Raw genomic sequence first — 14,868 nt, 5'->3', positions numbered from 1 at the left:
CCCCGATTAACGGGTCCCTTTTAACGCAGGTTGGAATGATAGGAAGCGGTGGGGGAGAAGAGAAAAGATTCGGAGGAGCCCCAAAAACGACGATCTCTAGCCCCATTCGGCCGTTACCAAAATCCGGGGTCCGGGGTTGGCGGCGCGATAGCGCATTGGCTGGGCTTATCGGAGGAGGAGCTCATGGCTTGCAGGGAGGCGTTGTTCCATGGCCTGCAGGGAAGCAACCCTGATCGGCGCTCATCGTGCAGCCATCTCGGGGGGAGCTCCTCCCAGTGGGGCTGAGATAACCAACATCGCGAAGAGATGCTGTGAGTGCAACCTATGGATGCCATCTTTATCTAGATGACGACTTTATCTCGGCGAGTAGAAAAGAGAGGCTTGGAAATCATAAAGACCCTTGCTTTCTGAACAGACCATCTCATCATCCCCTCCTTATCATCATCAGCCCATTTCAAACCACCAAGAAAAAACCAACCAATCATTTCTCTCTATTCATCCATCATGACTCAAAAGACCTATCCCACTGCCCTCACTACCGAGATCGAGAACCCTCGGTTGAGGTTCCTCAACAAGATCAAGGCGGGTGAATACCCCCTGATGACCTTTGTGGCCATCCCTTCTGTCCGCCAAGCCCAGATCGTTGCCCTGACTGGTCTCGACGGTGTCATTCTCGACTGTGAGCATGGTCACATTGGAGATGACTCCATGCACAACTCTGTAGCTGCCATCTCGGCTCTCGGAGTCTCCCCCATCATCCGCATTCGCGGTCCCGCCCACGACATCATCAAGCGCGCTCTTGACACTGGCGCCCACGGCATCATGGTTCCCCAGATCAACAACGCCGAGGAGGCCCGACAGATTGTCCAATCCTCCAAGTTCCCTCCCCAGGGTGTTCGCGGCCAGGGCTCAGCCTTCCCCGCCATCGGCCACGGTCTCACGACCCCTGAGTACATGAAGTCAGCCAACGAGACGATCCTGACCATGATCCAAATAGAGACTCGCGCAGGAGTCGAGAACGTCGATGAGATCTGCGCGGTCCCTGGTGTGGACATGGTCTTTATCGGTCCCAACGACCTGGCCCAGTCCCTGCTGGGATACGTTCCCGCCCGGGGAGACGAGCCCGAGTTCCTGGCTGCCATTGACAAGATCATTGCTGCGGGACGGAGACACGGCAAGTGGGTTGGTCGCATGGTCAACAACGGTACTGCGGCCAAGGAGGCTAGGTCGCGGTATGACACTGTCGCTATTACTGGAGACACCAAGGCTATTCAAAATTGGTACATGGCTGAGTTTGAGATTGCGCGGTCATAGAAGTAGTATTAGATGTCTTGAGGGAAAGGTTTAGATGCATATAGATTGGTGTCAATTCAATGTTGGTCAATTGTTCTAAACATTATCCGCCATGATTAAACAAAGGCTGCCTTGCCTGCTTTGAAACCCTGCCAGCATCTTGTAACAAGATCTTGTTCAAACCCATGCCCGAGAGGACACATCCACAATCACTGACCCTGCTGATCTCATATTTCAGTCTCCGTACAATCTGCCATGTCCTCATGATCGGCGCTGTCATTACCGCTCTTATTAGGCCCCTCCGACGTCGGGTTATGCAGCCACGGCCTTCCCCCGATGCGAACCCACCCACATGGTGTGCTCCTCCAACACCTTCTCCGCACCTCCTCCTCCAAGACAGCCCGCTAATTATTTATTCGCCCGACTTTTCTAACCAGGGTCTGCATCATCCTTGTTATCTCAATCCCGCGTTGCAAAAGTCATTATCACACCAACGCCATGTCTACTTATCACATCCGAGAGGTCGATAACCGCCTACAAGGGCGTCTTGCCCTTGTGACTGGGGCCAGGTGAGTTATCTCAGCTCCATTGTTTCGGATCAGAAACTGATATCATTACTTGAAGTGGAGGCATTGGTTCCGCGATTGCTCGAGCTCTAGCCGCAGAGGGCTGCGATGTCGTTCTTCACTGTAACTCAAGTTTGGTATCTCACACTCACCCTTGCATCACGGCAGTGATCTTGTAAGAGGGCCATACTGACAATTGTTGTGGGCAGCACAAAGTTGAAGCGCTTTCCAAAACCCTCCAGTCCACCCACTCCGACCAACTCTTCCCCTGCGTCTCGGCCGATCTCAGCTCTCGCGAGCAAACACGCGGTCTCGTCGATGCCATATTCCAGAACCCGACAGTCTCCTCAAAACACAAGGCTATATCCATCCTTGTGGCCAATGCCGGCCTCGGCAAGCGAATCCGGGATGTGCAAGAAATTGAGGAGGAGAATTGGGATGAGATGATGGAGGTGAACGCCCGAAGCCAGTTTGTGGTGACAAAGAGCTGTTTGCCTGGAATGAGGGCGCAGTCTTGGGGACGAGTTATTCTCGTAGGGAGTATCGCAAGTAAAGGCGGTGGCATCAATGGGTGTCACTATGCTGCTACAAAGGGGGCGCTCACGTATGTTGACCTCCCCCCTTGAGATGTGATCTTGCTGACTGTCACAAGCTCCATGGGTTTGAACTTGGCTACGCTGCTCGCCGGTGAGGGAGTAACAGTCAATACTGCAAGTCAATGCCTTGGCTCTGTTGGTCATCATGTTAACGAGAGTCTAGATCCTCCCTGCAATGATTGGCGCAACAGATATGATTCCAACACCAAAGTCTACGTGCGTACACACACTGCCTTGGGGAGACTGAGCTACTGACGGATACCCCCGACTAGAACATGGACAAGCGATACCAACCTAGACGCGCTCAAAGCCTCAGACCCGGGTCTCGCAATTGCTGCAAGCATCCCAGTCCATCGACTCGGACAGCCCGATGAGGTCGCCAACGTCGCCGTCATGTAAGTGGCAGACCTGTATCGTGACAGTGAAGCATACTGATGATGCGAAAAGGATGGCGAAGACGGGTTATCTTACCGGACAAGAAATCGTGCTCTCGGGTGGGTTGAAGTAGGACAGTGATTGAACAACGGACTGACGGCTACACACCTTTGAGTTAATTGTCAATCAAACAAAGCTTTTAAACACTGTAGATGCGCTGTTCCAGGGACAATAAGACTAGTACCTGAATTACCGTATGCGTCATGCCCATTTGTCGCCCATGATCTCGTCTTTTAGATTTGCCTCCAATTGTGCCAGCTCGACTGAACTTGGGAATCGGAAGGACCTTTCCATATGCTACCTTCCGATTCTGCCCTCTCGCGTTCGGGCATAAGAAGACGGAATCGTAGAGGAAAGGGCCATCTTAGGTGATTCCTGTCTGTCCCTGTCTCCCCATGTGTTCGCGGCAAGACGGGAGATAATCGCTCCCGCCGTCTGCCTTTGATTTCTCCCTTACCACCATCAGCATCCATCGAACTGCACATCTTGAACATCCTTCGCGCATAGAGTCTTCAGGCCCCATCGATATTCGAGTCGGAAACATCCCCTACGCATCGACTATCCCGGAAACGGCGACGCTACATCGAGATGTCACAATCACAACAACTCAACTCCACCTTACAATACCAATCCCCCTTTCCTTGCGCCAATGTGAACGGAGGGATCGCCTGTAGGGGTACTGGTGGGCTGGTATGCGCATCTTGCATGTTGGTTGCAGTAAGTCCCATCATCTGCTTCTGCCCAGGGGAGTTCCTAAACAGACATCCAAGTATTGCGACCCTTTCTGTCGGTTTCAAGATCGGACCCATCATGCACCATATTGCACGCTCCCGTTCTTAGATTCGACATGGGTCCCATCCTGGTCAGTCGAAGGCCGACAGCCCACGTTCGGTCGGGAAGGCTACGTGGCACCCTTCGCGACACACAAAAACATCTGGGGCGATGTTCCGGCGTTGGATATCCTGAAACTGGACCAGAACGAGGGTGTGCAATACCATAAAGACTTGGCACTCTTGTTTGCTGGTAGGAGTGGCCCTAATCCTCTATGGTACTGTTAACACTGATGATCTCTAGCATCTGGAGACCTTCGCAATGTCATCAAAACCGTTACCTCCCTCCCCCGGACGTTCCGAAATGATCTCACCATCACAATCAACGACAATGACCTTGATGTCGTGGCAAGAAACATCATCCTGCTTCTCACTGCCCTCCTCAGTGCCAAACCTGAAGATGCAGCCACCCGTATGATTCACATCTGGTATTCTGCCTTTATCCGACAGAGTGATCTCGAGTTTTTACACGGCGTGGTCCGCCCCAACATCGAGAGAGTTTGCAGCAACCTTGAAGGTGAGGATTTGGATCGCCTACACTCGGGAACCTTTTCAAGAGGGTCCTACTCCGGGGTCAATGTCGTGCTGCCAAAGAAGTCGTGGCTTGCACTTCTAAAGTACCTTGAGGTGCCAGATGGCCTGCCTCTTGACCAAGCTCGACAAGTCCGAACTGCTGTTACCCTACCAGCCGGCCACCTTGACTACATAGAACACAATTATTTTCCCTTGTTGCCAGCACAACGCATCTGCTGGCATCGGTTCCGTTTAGATGGTGTCTTGTTGCCCTTTGGGGCATCCAGGAAGCCATTTGACACACCAAATCCGTTGGTGAACCCCCCTCTCTTGCCCAAAGTGATACTGATACGAGCAATGTTACTAGAACATTGTTCCATAGTGCCAACTGGCCGTACAGAGGTGATTCACAGCCTATCCAGGGATGGGGCTTTGGTGAAGTCATCAAGGTGTCGACTGGAGAAGCTTCCATGGACCACTATGGGAAGCTCTTCTACTATCTTCAGGAGGTCTTTGTTAAGTTTTGCAGAGATCTGAGATCGAGAAACCTATCTTTTTGCCTCTACAACCAGGACATTCAGCACTTGGCCAGAAACCTAGGGGCCCAGTCCTTTGCAAGGATCGAGGTATGTCATCGGCTGGGCCATGGAGGGTCACAATGTTTTGCCCTCGACTGACACTGGATAGTTATCCAACCTCTCAGAGGAACCCTACATAGACCCTGACCTTGTCTCGAGATGTCTTGTCCCTCTGTTACAAGTTCAAACCATGAATCCTTACGCCACACTCATCATGCTGTTCACAAAAGCTGTCTGGGCCCAGATAAATACTTCCTACGAAATTCCAGCCATGGCCAAATGCGCACCCACAATGGCGACCTTGATACCTCAAGTGGTGATGCCACCGGGTGAGCAGGACCCGATAGTGTCAAAGTTTCTTTTGGGGATGGGACTCATCATCGACGTCGACGATTTATTCGACAAGTGAGTTTTCATTGCCAGAAGCAGGAGAGGATGATGGTCCTAACGCGTTTCTTAGGTATTTGGATTCAAACCAAGCCCATCGCATGAATTGCGATAGCACGGCTGTCAAGGAGAATCACACGATTGTAGAGAAGTGGCCCTTTCGGCCCAAGCTCACGCCAGGGCAGTATGGTACCCCTGGGGAGTTGGCGGTTATGCTGAGCTCTGCAGCTCTAGGACTGGCAAGATACGTGGAGTACAAGTCTCTCTTATCCTGACACCTTTAGCCAGCGCACAAGTATTTTTTCTTTACCTTCCTAGAATGCTTCCTTAGGTCGAAGGTGGCTTTGAGGAGGACTGAAATAGGTAGTCTCGAGACAAATAGATAAGAATCATATGGCTTGCCTTGAATTCTTTCAGCGATGATGCCCTAATTACCCAGAATAAAGATGCCTCACAGCCAATTTTTCTTTGATGACTTGAATCTGGATCAATAACAGCTGGTAATGTGAAAAAAACCGAGTTACCACTATGGCCGGTCCTCGTTGTTCCCACCAGGACATTCCGTCTCATCCGGACAGAGTGTCAATCACAGGATGTCCGAACTTGGAGATTTTGACCAAGTCCGTGACGATATATGCCTTGTGAGAATCCTTTGCTTACAGCTTCCACTTCCACCTCCGCTTGCCGTCGGTTCCAACCATGGCCTCCAGTCTCACCCAAAGGACGGCAACAGTGGCGGCACACATGAGTGTTCCAACCAGTATCGACATTCGCTCATATGCCTTAGGTCCAATGTTCGTGCTTGAGGTCCGGATGAGAACACCGCCTACTGGGGTACCGATCATGGTGGCCATGCCACGAACCATGTATAGCACGCCGTTGACAGAAGCAAAGTTTTGCGGTCCGAAGAGCTCTACTAGGCTGGCGGGGAAGAGGGAGATGTAGGCACTAGCAAAAATACCGTAGAAGATGGTGAAGGTGATGAAGAGGTTTTGGGAACTGGAGGCTTGGCCATGTAATGTTGAGGGAAACCAAAAGCTCAAGGTGACTACGGCACTTAGAAGGGTGGTCATGAAGAGTGAGTTGAGCCGTCCGATACGATCCGCTGCATGACCAATGACGATCTTTCCAACGGCGTTGCATGCGTTGCTGATTGCGATAAAGTTTGCGCCCGCTGTAGTGCTGTATCCAAGAGTGGCAGCGTAGGATGCAAAGAAGAAGACCGGGGTGTAATATGCGGCTGCTTGGAAGATGGCACTGAGAGCCTGCGCCAGGAATCTCTGTGACTTTGCGACTCGGAGATCGACGAGAGGGACGTTGAAGATGCCATCGGCGCGGCTGACGCGCGCTGCATTGACGACTTTCAGTTGAGCCCTGGTTCTTGGCTCCCAGGCCATGGCAAAGCTTGCAGCTGTGATAAGGAAGAATGAGATACCGCCTGTGAGTCGCAGGGTGTTTCGGAAGCCGATTTGATCGTTGCATGCCTTGAGAGCTGGTGCCCACACGAGACCTCCAACGCCGGTGCCGGAGAGAATGATTCCCATTGCCAGGCCTCGATGCGTAGTGAACCAAGTCGGAGCAACTGTTACAGCCGTCATGTATGATGAGCAGGTACCAAAGCCAAGAAGCAAACCTTGACTGAGCGTAAAGTGCCAGAGGCTGGTGCCAAAACTGGCGAGGATGAGGGATAGCCCGAACACGATACCGCCGACAAACGAGACCCTGTGGGGAGAGAACCGCTTCGCCCAGGCAACAATAAAAGGAGCCCCCATTGTCATCAGCGATATTGACAGCGTGCCTATCAAGTCGATTTGCGCGGGAGAAGCGCCCGTGAAAGGCGTGTTGGGCTTCAGAGCCATGGCTTCGTACAAAGCTTGGTAGACGCCAAAGGCAAAGTTGAGACCGCAGCAGGTGAATACTATCGTGAAGGAGGAGACGACCATGACAACTGACTTCCTGCTGAGATGTTAGCCTTGGACAAGTTGGCTGTATGGATTGAGTCACATACCACTTGGGAATGTCAAATTCGTTGGTCGAGGCGGCATGGCCAGAGGTGGAGGGTGGTTGCTGCAAGTTGTCATCAAGTCGTATGGGGGTTGAATTGAGGGATTCGCCATCGCTTGGCGCTACAACTCTAGAGGAAGCCATCGTTAAGATATGCGATGAGGGTTCATTGAGATGATGGAGGATGGAAGTGCTTTGTCGGAGTTTGCAATTAAATCCCCGAGTGGGGGAGACCGGATCGGACAGGCATGATTCACACCTTCTGCCGAGAAAGGGCGTAAAAGACAATATGAATGGGCCTGGGGACTGACATTAACCTCATTTGCTCATTATGTGGTGAGCTGCTTGAGGTAGTGCTTCTCTCTTCGTCTTATCTGAAGGGATTGCTATAGCCCATTGGACACCGCTCAGCCGGGACCCGAGAACAATGCGTTTGGGTCCTGTGTGATGTGCTCATCACCAGCTGACAAATGCCATTTCTCGTCATCACGGTGCCCACATCTCTACGCAACAGATGCCAACTCAAGCCAGCAAACAACACATCTCATTTTCAACTAATTTCCCCATCAAGATGGTTTCCGGACAGGATAATGGTGGTAGCGATGCTTCTGCCAATCATGTCGCAAGGAAGTAGACGTCGACGGAAAGACGAATACAAAACTGCAAGGCGCAAAAGGCATACCGTGAGTTCCACAAATGGAGTTGAGTCGAGGTACTGACCGAAGTCAGGCGATAGAAAAAGACAAAGACTGCAGGAGTTGGAAAGCAAGGTACATGCTCTAGAAAGTGCATCGTTTATACAGCTTTCAACGCCGCAGTCTATTGGCAACCTCAACACCACACCAAGTCAGAACATCGATGCCTCTCTCGGCCTTCTTGGAGATGCTCTAAACGGTGATGCCGTACAAGTCTTCTCCAGTCCGACAACTGGTTTCACCGAAGCTTCAAGTTGGAATGATGCCGACATGTGGGTAAATCCAGTACAGCTAGATAGCAATCCCGAAATCAACAACGCTTCTAACACGGAGGAGCTATCTTTATTGAGACAGAATCATACTCCTGAATACCCAAGCTCTACCACCCAACACACGACCTCTTTGATGACAGATAGAAAAGCCATACAGGTATCTCGTCCTAGCGGGAACATGATGGCTCTTAGTCCTCGGGTTCTCCGAGAAGCCTACACATCACTACCAAAAACTACAAGGGACGAACTCCGAGAATTGGCAAAGGCGGGCGACTTTTCGTTTGTAGATGTCATCAAGTCACAGCTTGGGCCTGGCAACAACTTATCCAGTCGAAGCCCAAGGCAGAAAAGTTTCGAAGATTCAACGTACTGTCCCTACCGGAATGTCATGCACATTGCACGATTCTCCTCCTTTGCAGCACTATTCGCAAACTTTTGTTCGCTCGGTTTCGACTTTTCGTTATTCCTTGACGAGGCAAGCGTGTCTCCTTTTGTAGGCCGCTCTGATCTCGATGATACCGACGTTCCCTCCAGCCTCCGGCCGTTGGCATCACAGCGTTCTATTTCTCATCACCCTTATATCGACTCGCTTCCGTTCCCCGAGTTTCGACGTCGGGCACTGGCAGCTCTATCGACGGACCCGCCGCTATTGGATGAGGACGATCTCTGCATCGACTTGATGTTGAACGACGGACTTGTATGCTGGGGGTCGACAAGTGAGAATGGTATGGACCGTGGAACGCCCTGGGACAGTCGAAGCTGGGAAGGCAAGGGCTGGTTTCTGCGGAAATGGTGGTGGCTCGTGGGTGGCCAGGATGGAGAGCTCTGGCAATCGTCCACGTGGTGGGCGTCGCAAAGGGGAGAGAAGATATCGACGCGGGAGAGGAACACCGAAGGTAAGGATATCGCCGTGGGGGTCTACGTGGGTGGTACACCTTGATGTCGGTGAAGCTCCCGGGCTTGCATACCCAATTGGAGACTGACCACGGTGTGTTGTCGTCCCAGAACCGTGCTATCGGAAACAAGTAATCTGGCCAACTAATACCTTTACTTATCAAACGTTTTTCACGTGTCACCGCTCGAATACAACGGACAACGCCAACGTCGCGGTTATCCCGGCTAAGGAGCCGCACCAAGATGAGCCCACTCTCGAGCCATGTGGTGTAGACCCACGGGCAGAATCCGGGGTCGCGCGAAAGCATCGACTTAGGGTCAATTGGCAAACGCGGGGAAGATTAGTCTAAAGATGCATTGTAGTATTGAGAGGCTCGAAGGATTGTTCTGGTGGTTGCTTCTTCCGCGCTGGGGTTGGGCGAGGCGAGAATATCCCGGAAGCCGCGGCGTGGTTCCATGGTCACGGTATTGCGACACGAGGGCGAGCATGTTGGGCATTGATTCAAGGGATTGACGTCTGTGAGGTGAGGCTGGAAGACGGGCCATGTCATAATCAGATGAGTCTGCTTCCTCGCAGTCATCCGATTCGTCGAGAGGATGCGGCAATGCACGATGACTTCCTCTTCAATCACTTCCAGGCCTCGCCACTGGCACGTCCCGGAGTCGCCCGACCAGGGTCTGACATGCGCCGTCACGGTACTCGACGGTGATCATCATGCCACCGGCAGTCGTAAGAAACGTTCGATATCAGACAGCCGAGGGTCGAATCATGAAATTGAAGCATTTGGAACGTAATTATATAATACCACCGTTTCCCTCTCGGTTTTGCATCATCATCAAGCACAATTGCAATCATCCAAAGCATACAAGGCCACCATTGCCTGCAATCACCATCAAAACAATCACAACACCCACAATCTTCCCAATGCTTCCTGTTGCCAACACCGCTGCTCCGGTCGGTTCCAAGTAAGATCACCAATTCATTCAATCCTAGCACAGCGAATACTGACCACTCCCAGGGTACTGCCCGTCGTTCTGGCCGTCGGAGGCGCCACAGTAGCTGGCGGCCTCGCCCGATCGCAGCAGCGATTAAACCAATTCAACGCGGCGCAAAACAAGACACTCGCCGCGCCCGATGCCAAGTTTGTCAACGTGGTTCTCGAATCGATTTTTGCATAGGGAAAAGAAAGCGGCGCTCGAAAGAGAGTGCGGGTACGATATGGATAGTGTACGACATAGGATAGAGCGAAAGTCTGGACGCATGCAGTTTGACATGCCTTTACGAATGATATTTTATGAACTTGTCTTGATTCATCATCGTCTGTGATAATCTCACCCGGCGTAGTATCTCATCTTCAGTCTTGACGTCACAGGCTGAAGCCCAGTAAAAAGACAATCTTGTTCCCAAGATCGCCTTCTATGTAACTCGATAGCATTGTCTGTCAATGCATGTGATGTATTTCGCCCGTGGTAATTGCATGCATCCAATGGTGTGCTAGGCCGCTGTAACACCAAGATCTTGTCACAATCTCACTGTTTCTCTCATCAAAACATTGAATCTGCAACAAATGTGGCGTCTGATGCTTTGCGTGCTAGACACGACTCCAAGCGCGCTAGAACAGGGCCGATGTCTAAGATTACGTAGCTCAAGATTGTTGGGGTAAGGGAGATGATAAACCGGCCATTTCTTGCTGTGTCCTGATCATCGAGTCCGCTGCATCCGGACAAGGCACATTCTCTCGTTAGCAAAACCTCTCCACGATGAGACTGAGTATCTCATTGGTCTTGACTTGCGGCGCCTTTTTGGCGTCTGCATATCCTCGTCCACATCGCCTCTTCTCGCGATTGATCGTGTTTGGCGACAGCTTCAGCGACAATGGGAATGGGGCGTGGGTCGCAAGCAACGGAACGTGGCCGGTAGATCCGGCCTATTTCAACCACTCCTTCTCGTAGGTCAGCAACCTCATCCTCATTGATTCCAATCTGACTGTCTAGAAACGGTCCAAAGTGGAATGATATTGCCGCCGAAGTTCTGGATCTCGAGCTCATCAACCTTGCCACTGGAGGCGCTACCACAGACAACGACTTTGTGGCTGGCGGCACCGGAGCCAGCTCAACAATCCCAGTTCCTTCTGCCGATGACCAGATCACCGCTTTCTTGTCGCGGGATAAACCAACGGCAACTGACGTCTTTGTCCATTGGATCGGAGCCAACGACATCCTCTTCAATACGAATATCACGGGGATAGAGGTCACCAGTCTGATCTCAAAACATGTGAACCGATTGTATCGTGCGGGAATACAGAATCTTATCCTGGCCAATTACAACAATGCCACGACCTTTCCGGCCACGTACAACTCGTCCGAGTACACCGTTCCCAGTGTGCAGGCCTTTGTCGACGATTTGACCATCGGACTAATAGACATCGCCGCTGGTTACTCAGGGTTCTTCCGAACCGCCTTCGTTGACATAGGGGCTCTATTCCTGGATATTATGGAACGACCAACCAGGTACAACATTGACCAGAAATACGTCGATCCGCCAACTGCATGCTTGACGGGTGTGTACACGAGTGAGGACGTGCCGCGGCATTTATGCAGCGATCCCGAGCGTCATCTGTTTTTCGACTCGTATCATCCTGTGAAGGAGGTGCATGCAATGATGGCGAAAATGTTTATCAAGGCAATTCAGGGCTTAAGTCGTGGACGTTGAGACCCTGGCATGTTCGCGTCAGCATGCAGCCAGCGGCAGATGGGATAAGCAGCTGGCGCGAGGACTTTGAGATTATTGTTATAAAATAAGAGACTTGCCTATAGACATGAATTCAAGCTGCCAACATTTTATCCTTTTCAATTACTCAATTTGCATTACCGAAACCACAGTTTCTGCACCATGGCATCTTTCGGCTTCCACACCACCTCTGACCAGGCCTGTGAGGCTCTCAAAGAAAACATCACCGGCAAGACGAGTAAGATAAAACCAATCTGTTCATCACTTTTGTATGTACTAAGGAGGTATAGTCGTCATTACGGGCGTCAGTCCAGGATCCCTTGGTGCAGACACAGCCCGGGCTATCCTGGCCCAGTCCCCTGCTAAGCTCATCCTGGCCAGCCAAACAGAGTCGAAGCTGCACGAGGTCATCAAGTCTCTTGATACTCCTGCAGGGACTTCTGTCTATCCCCTGGTACTAGATCTTGCCTCACACGATGCAGTTCGCAAAGCTGCTGCCGAGTTGTCGAGCTTCGTCGATGTTGTTGACGCCATGATCTGCACCGCAGGCGTCATGGCTATACCTTCTTACCAAAAGTCCAAGGATGGCATTGAGATGCAGTTTGCGGTCAATTATCTTGGTCACTTTTTGTTCATCAATCTCTCGGCCGACAAGCTCCTTGCTGTGGTCACTTATACCAGCGAAGCCCACACGCGCGCCGACCTGGACTTTCTAGATGACCTGACCTACAGCGAGGGGAACAATTACGAGAAGTGGACTGCATACAGCAATTCCAAGGCTTGCGACATTCTGCTTTCAGTTGGGTTGGCCGAGAAGTTTGGCAAACGCGGCCTTCGCTCGTTCAGTGTCGATCTGGGAATCATCGTCAGCACGGTACTGACTCGAAGCGTGCCCCAGGAAGACTTTCGAGCTATGGGTATGCTATCCTTCTGTTTCTTAGTGTGATCTGTGCTCATTAATATTAGGATGGATTGACGAGAATGGCAACTTGAACTCAGCCATCAAGGTCAAGACGCTGGCTGAGGGTGCCGCCACTGGCATCATTGCTGCATTTGACCACAGAATTTCCAGTAAGTTTAAACTGCTTGCCTCCAAGATATACCAAGACTGACAATCTTTTAGATGAACAGGGATGCTTTCTCGCTGACGGAGCTCTCACCGAACAAGGCCTCTTGCCAGCTGCAGTTGATCCTACCATAGCGGCAAAGCTGTGGAGTATTAGTGAGAAGTTGATCAAGTAACTGTAGTTCGAAAGATGGACCTGATTTGGGCTGGGCAAGAGTGTTGTTTCGAGTTGACGATGGGAACGAGACACAATTGGCTCATCATGATGGACTATCAGTTATCCCGATGCCGGCTGCTGCCTGCTTGCTGCTTACACCGCATCTCGGCACGAAACATCCATATCTGAGAGTTCTTCTTTTGAATTATTTCTTACTCTGAATATGACAATGGCGCAGTGCCTTCTTTCCATCCAAAATGGTTCTTTTCGACTCGAGGCACTTGAGCGGGACCGCCAAACTCAAGACCCCTCGGCCAGAGACTGGATGAAGTCACACCTTGACGACATATGCCTTGAAACGTTTCAGACATCATCCCCTCAGCTACAGCCACATCACCGCAGCCATGGGAACTCTGGTAGACTGCCTAGGAAGCTTAGGTCACAGTCTCGCCTAGTGAGCCCAGCTGGCGTCGTCGCCATTACAAGCCCTCGAAGCTGGTATTCTCAGTTGACAGGCAAACGTGCCGCTGTCAATGTGGAGCCCGAGCATCGGGATTTCCGGAGTCCCTTCTTCGCGCTGCCTGTCGAAATACGACTCTGCATCTATCGCTATCTGCTCATTACCAAAGGCCTCGCTGTTCTTTGCCCAGACCCGGATGGGTTCCGTGTTCTACCCCGCGAGTATTACGATGGACACTTTCGACTATACCCTGAGATCCTCGCGACTTGTCGTCAGATCAACCGAGAAGGCACTTCGGTGTTATACTCGGAGAATGTGTTTCGACGGGAATTTCTCTGGAGACGCACTTGGACCAAAACTGGACGCAAGCCTTTCCCACGCTACGAGAGCTCCCCGCTCAAAGAGGCCAATCTGCAGTGCATCTCGCGGATTCGCATCTTCCGAACCTACCACCAATGGTTCCGTGATGCAAACCTCAAAGTCTTGCGCGACTTTCCAAACTTGAAGGAGTTGCAGGTGCACATTGACGACAACGACATCTGGGGTGACCTAAACCCGGATCGTCACTGGAAGGATAGCATGAGGGCTATCAACCGTGACCGCCCCGACTTGGCCTGCGTCAAGACCCAGATCCGACTCGCCTTTGATCGACGCTATCGCGATTGGTGTGATCGCTGCACGAATAGACGCCTGGACTTCAGTGTGCACAGGATCAAGAAGGATGAGCTTGAGCAGTGGATACGGAGCGAGGGCTTGTTTGCTGGTCGGGAGCTGGTTTGGTCTTTTAGCACGCAGACTTCTGAATATTGTGGACCGTCTTGCATAGTTGCACTCACTGTTGATAGCAGCCGCAGGGGGACAGATACCATCGAGTGTCGCATTGAAGGAGACGAGGACATCGAGTATACTACAGAGCCAGCCTACCTTGACAAGGAGGTCTAGGCCAGGGGGCAAACAAGCATCATTTTGAATTGTTAAATATGCAATAACCACACCGCGATCAGACAAGTACAACACAGCGACTTTTCACGATCCTAGTGTTAGCGGTACCTCCCGAGATGCTTCAGGGGGAAAACGGAAACCATAATTTAAGCTTTCGAGGCACAAATTAGTGGCGCCTCGTGCCACGTTCTGGCGTCTAGCCCCCGTACATGTACGCGAATAACATCAAGCCCAGAGTCGGCGAAATGGTATATTGACTTTTCTGAAAATACGGTGTGGAAACTATTGCTGTCCAGACTCGAGCCGGGCCTCGACGATGCCTGAATCGGCGGTGAAGCATGACTCGGGCTGGAACTGACGTCGTTCTGACGCAGTCAAAGCACTCTTCTCGACGAATTGGGGAGTGCCATCGGCCTTGCGCCAAATCAGATTGCTGCGAATGCAGGCCT

General features: G+C 51.6%; 7 protein-coding genes across 7 annotated transcripts; 6 read left to right on the top strand and 1 right to left on the bottom strand.

Annotated features, from left to right (window-relative positions):
• Nucleotides 1-504: 504 nt before the first annotated feature.
• On the top strand, nt 505-1,314 carry MRS44_014376 (uncharacterized protein; the record flags this gene model as incomplete). Its single annotated transcript, XM_046282416.2, has 1 exon — nt 505-1,314. One exon carries the CDS (start codon nt 505-507, stop codon nt 1,312-1,314), a length of 810 nt encoding a protein of 269 aa, XP_046127494.1.
• Nucleotides 1,315-1,791: 477 nt separating this feature from the next.
• MRS44_014375 (uncharacterized protein) lies at nt 1,792-5,473 on the top strand (the record flags this gene model as incomplete). The annotated part of the gene is made up of 12 exons (XM_065618383.1): nt 1,792-1,862; nt 1,918-1,996; nt 2,069-2,463; nt 2,512-2,554; nt 2,619-2,671; nt 2,728-2,850; nt 2,903-2,949; nt 3,731-3,913; nt 3,965-4,544; nt 4,616-4,859; nt 4,921-5,216; nt 5,272-5,473. 12 exons carry the CDS (start codon nt 1,792-1,794, stop codon nt 5,471-5,473), a joined length of 2,316 nt encoding a protein of 771 aa, XP_065474455.1.
• Nucleotides 5,474-5,854: 381 nt separating this feature from the next.
• Nucleotides 5,855-7,346, bottom strand: MRS44_014374 (uncharacterized protein; the record flags this gene model as incomplete). Its single annotated transcript, XM_046280235.2, has 2 exons — nt 5,855-7,154; nt 7,207-7,346. The coding sequence occupies 2 exons, from the start codon at nt 7,344-7,346 to the stop codon at nt 5,855-5,857; spliced, it is 1,440 nt and encodes a 479-aa protein (XP_046127497.2).
• Nucleotides 7,347-7,819: 473 nt separating this feature from the next.
• MRS44_014373 (uncharacterized protein) lies at nt 7,820-9,109 on the top strand (the record flags this gene model as incomplete). Its single annotated transcript, XM_065618382.1, has 2 exons — nt 7,820-7,885; nt 8,006-9,109. The coding sequence occupies 2 exons, from the start codon at nt 7,820-7,822 to the stop codon at nt 9,107-9,109; spliced, it is 1,170 nt and encodes a 389-aa protein (XP_065474454.1).
• An 879-nt stretch (nt 9,110-9,988) lies between these two features.
• On the top strand, nt 9,989-10,242 carry MRS44_014372 (uncharacterized protein; the record flags this gene model as incomplete). The annotated part of the gene is made up of 2 exons (XM_065618381.1): nt 9,989-10,029; nt 10,083-10,242. The coding sequence occupies 2 exons, from the start codon at nt 9,989-9,991 to the stop codon at nt 10,240-10,242; spliced, it is 201 nt and encodes a 66-aa protein (XP_065474453.1).
• A 582-nt stretch (nt 10,243-10,824) lies between these two features.
• MRS44_014371 (uncharacterized protein) lies at nt 10,825-13,036 on the top strand (the record flags this gene model as incomplete). The annotated part of the gene is made up of 6 exons (XM_065618380.1): nt 10,825-11,012; nt 11,059-11,574; nt 11,947-12,032; nt 12,085-12,711; nt 12,761-12,865; nt 12,918-13,036. The coding sequence occupies 6 exons, from the start codon at nt 10,825-10,827 to the stop codon at nt 13,034-13,036; spliced, it is 1,641 nt and encodes a 546-aa protein (XP_065474452.1).
• A 210-nt stretch (nt 13,037-13,246) lies between these two features.
• MRS44_014370 (uncharacterized protein) lies at nt 13,247-14,419 on the top strand (the record flags this gene model as incomplete). Its single annotated transcript, XM_046277340.2, has 1 exon — nt 13,247-14,419. The coding sequence occupies one exon, from the start codon at nt 13,247-13,249 to the stop codon at nt 14,417-14,419; it is 1,173 nt and encodes a 390-aa protein (XP_046127501.2).
• Nucleotides 14,420-14,868: the final 449 nt, after the last annotated feature.

The sequence above is a fragment of the Fusarium solani genome, assembly GCF_023522795.1.
Source record: "Fusarium solani strain SB1 chromosome Unknown bctg00000010, whole genome shotgun sequence".
In the NCBI taxonomy this organism is placed as follows: Eukaryota; Fungi; Ascomycota; class Sordariomycetes; order Hypocreales; family Nectriaceae; genus Fusarium; species Fusarium solani.
The sequence above is the reverse complement of the archived record's forward strand: the minus strand, read 5'-3'. Positions and strand labels throughout refer to the sequence as shown.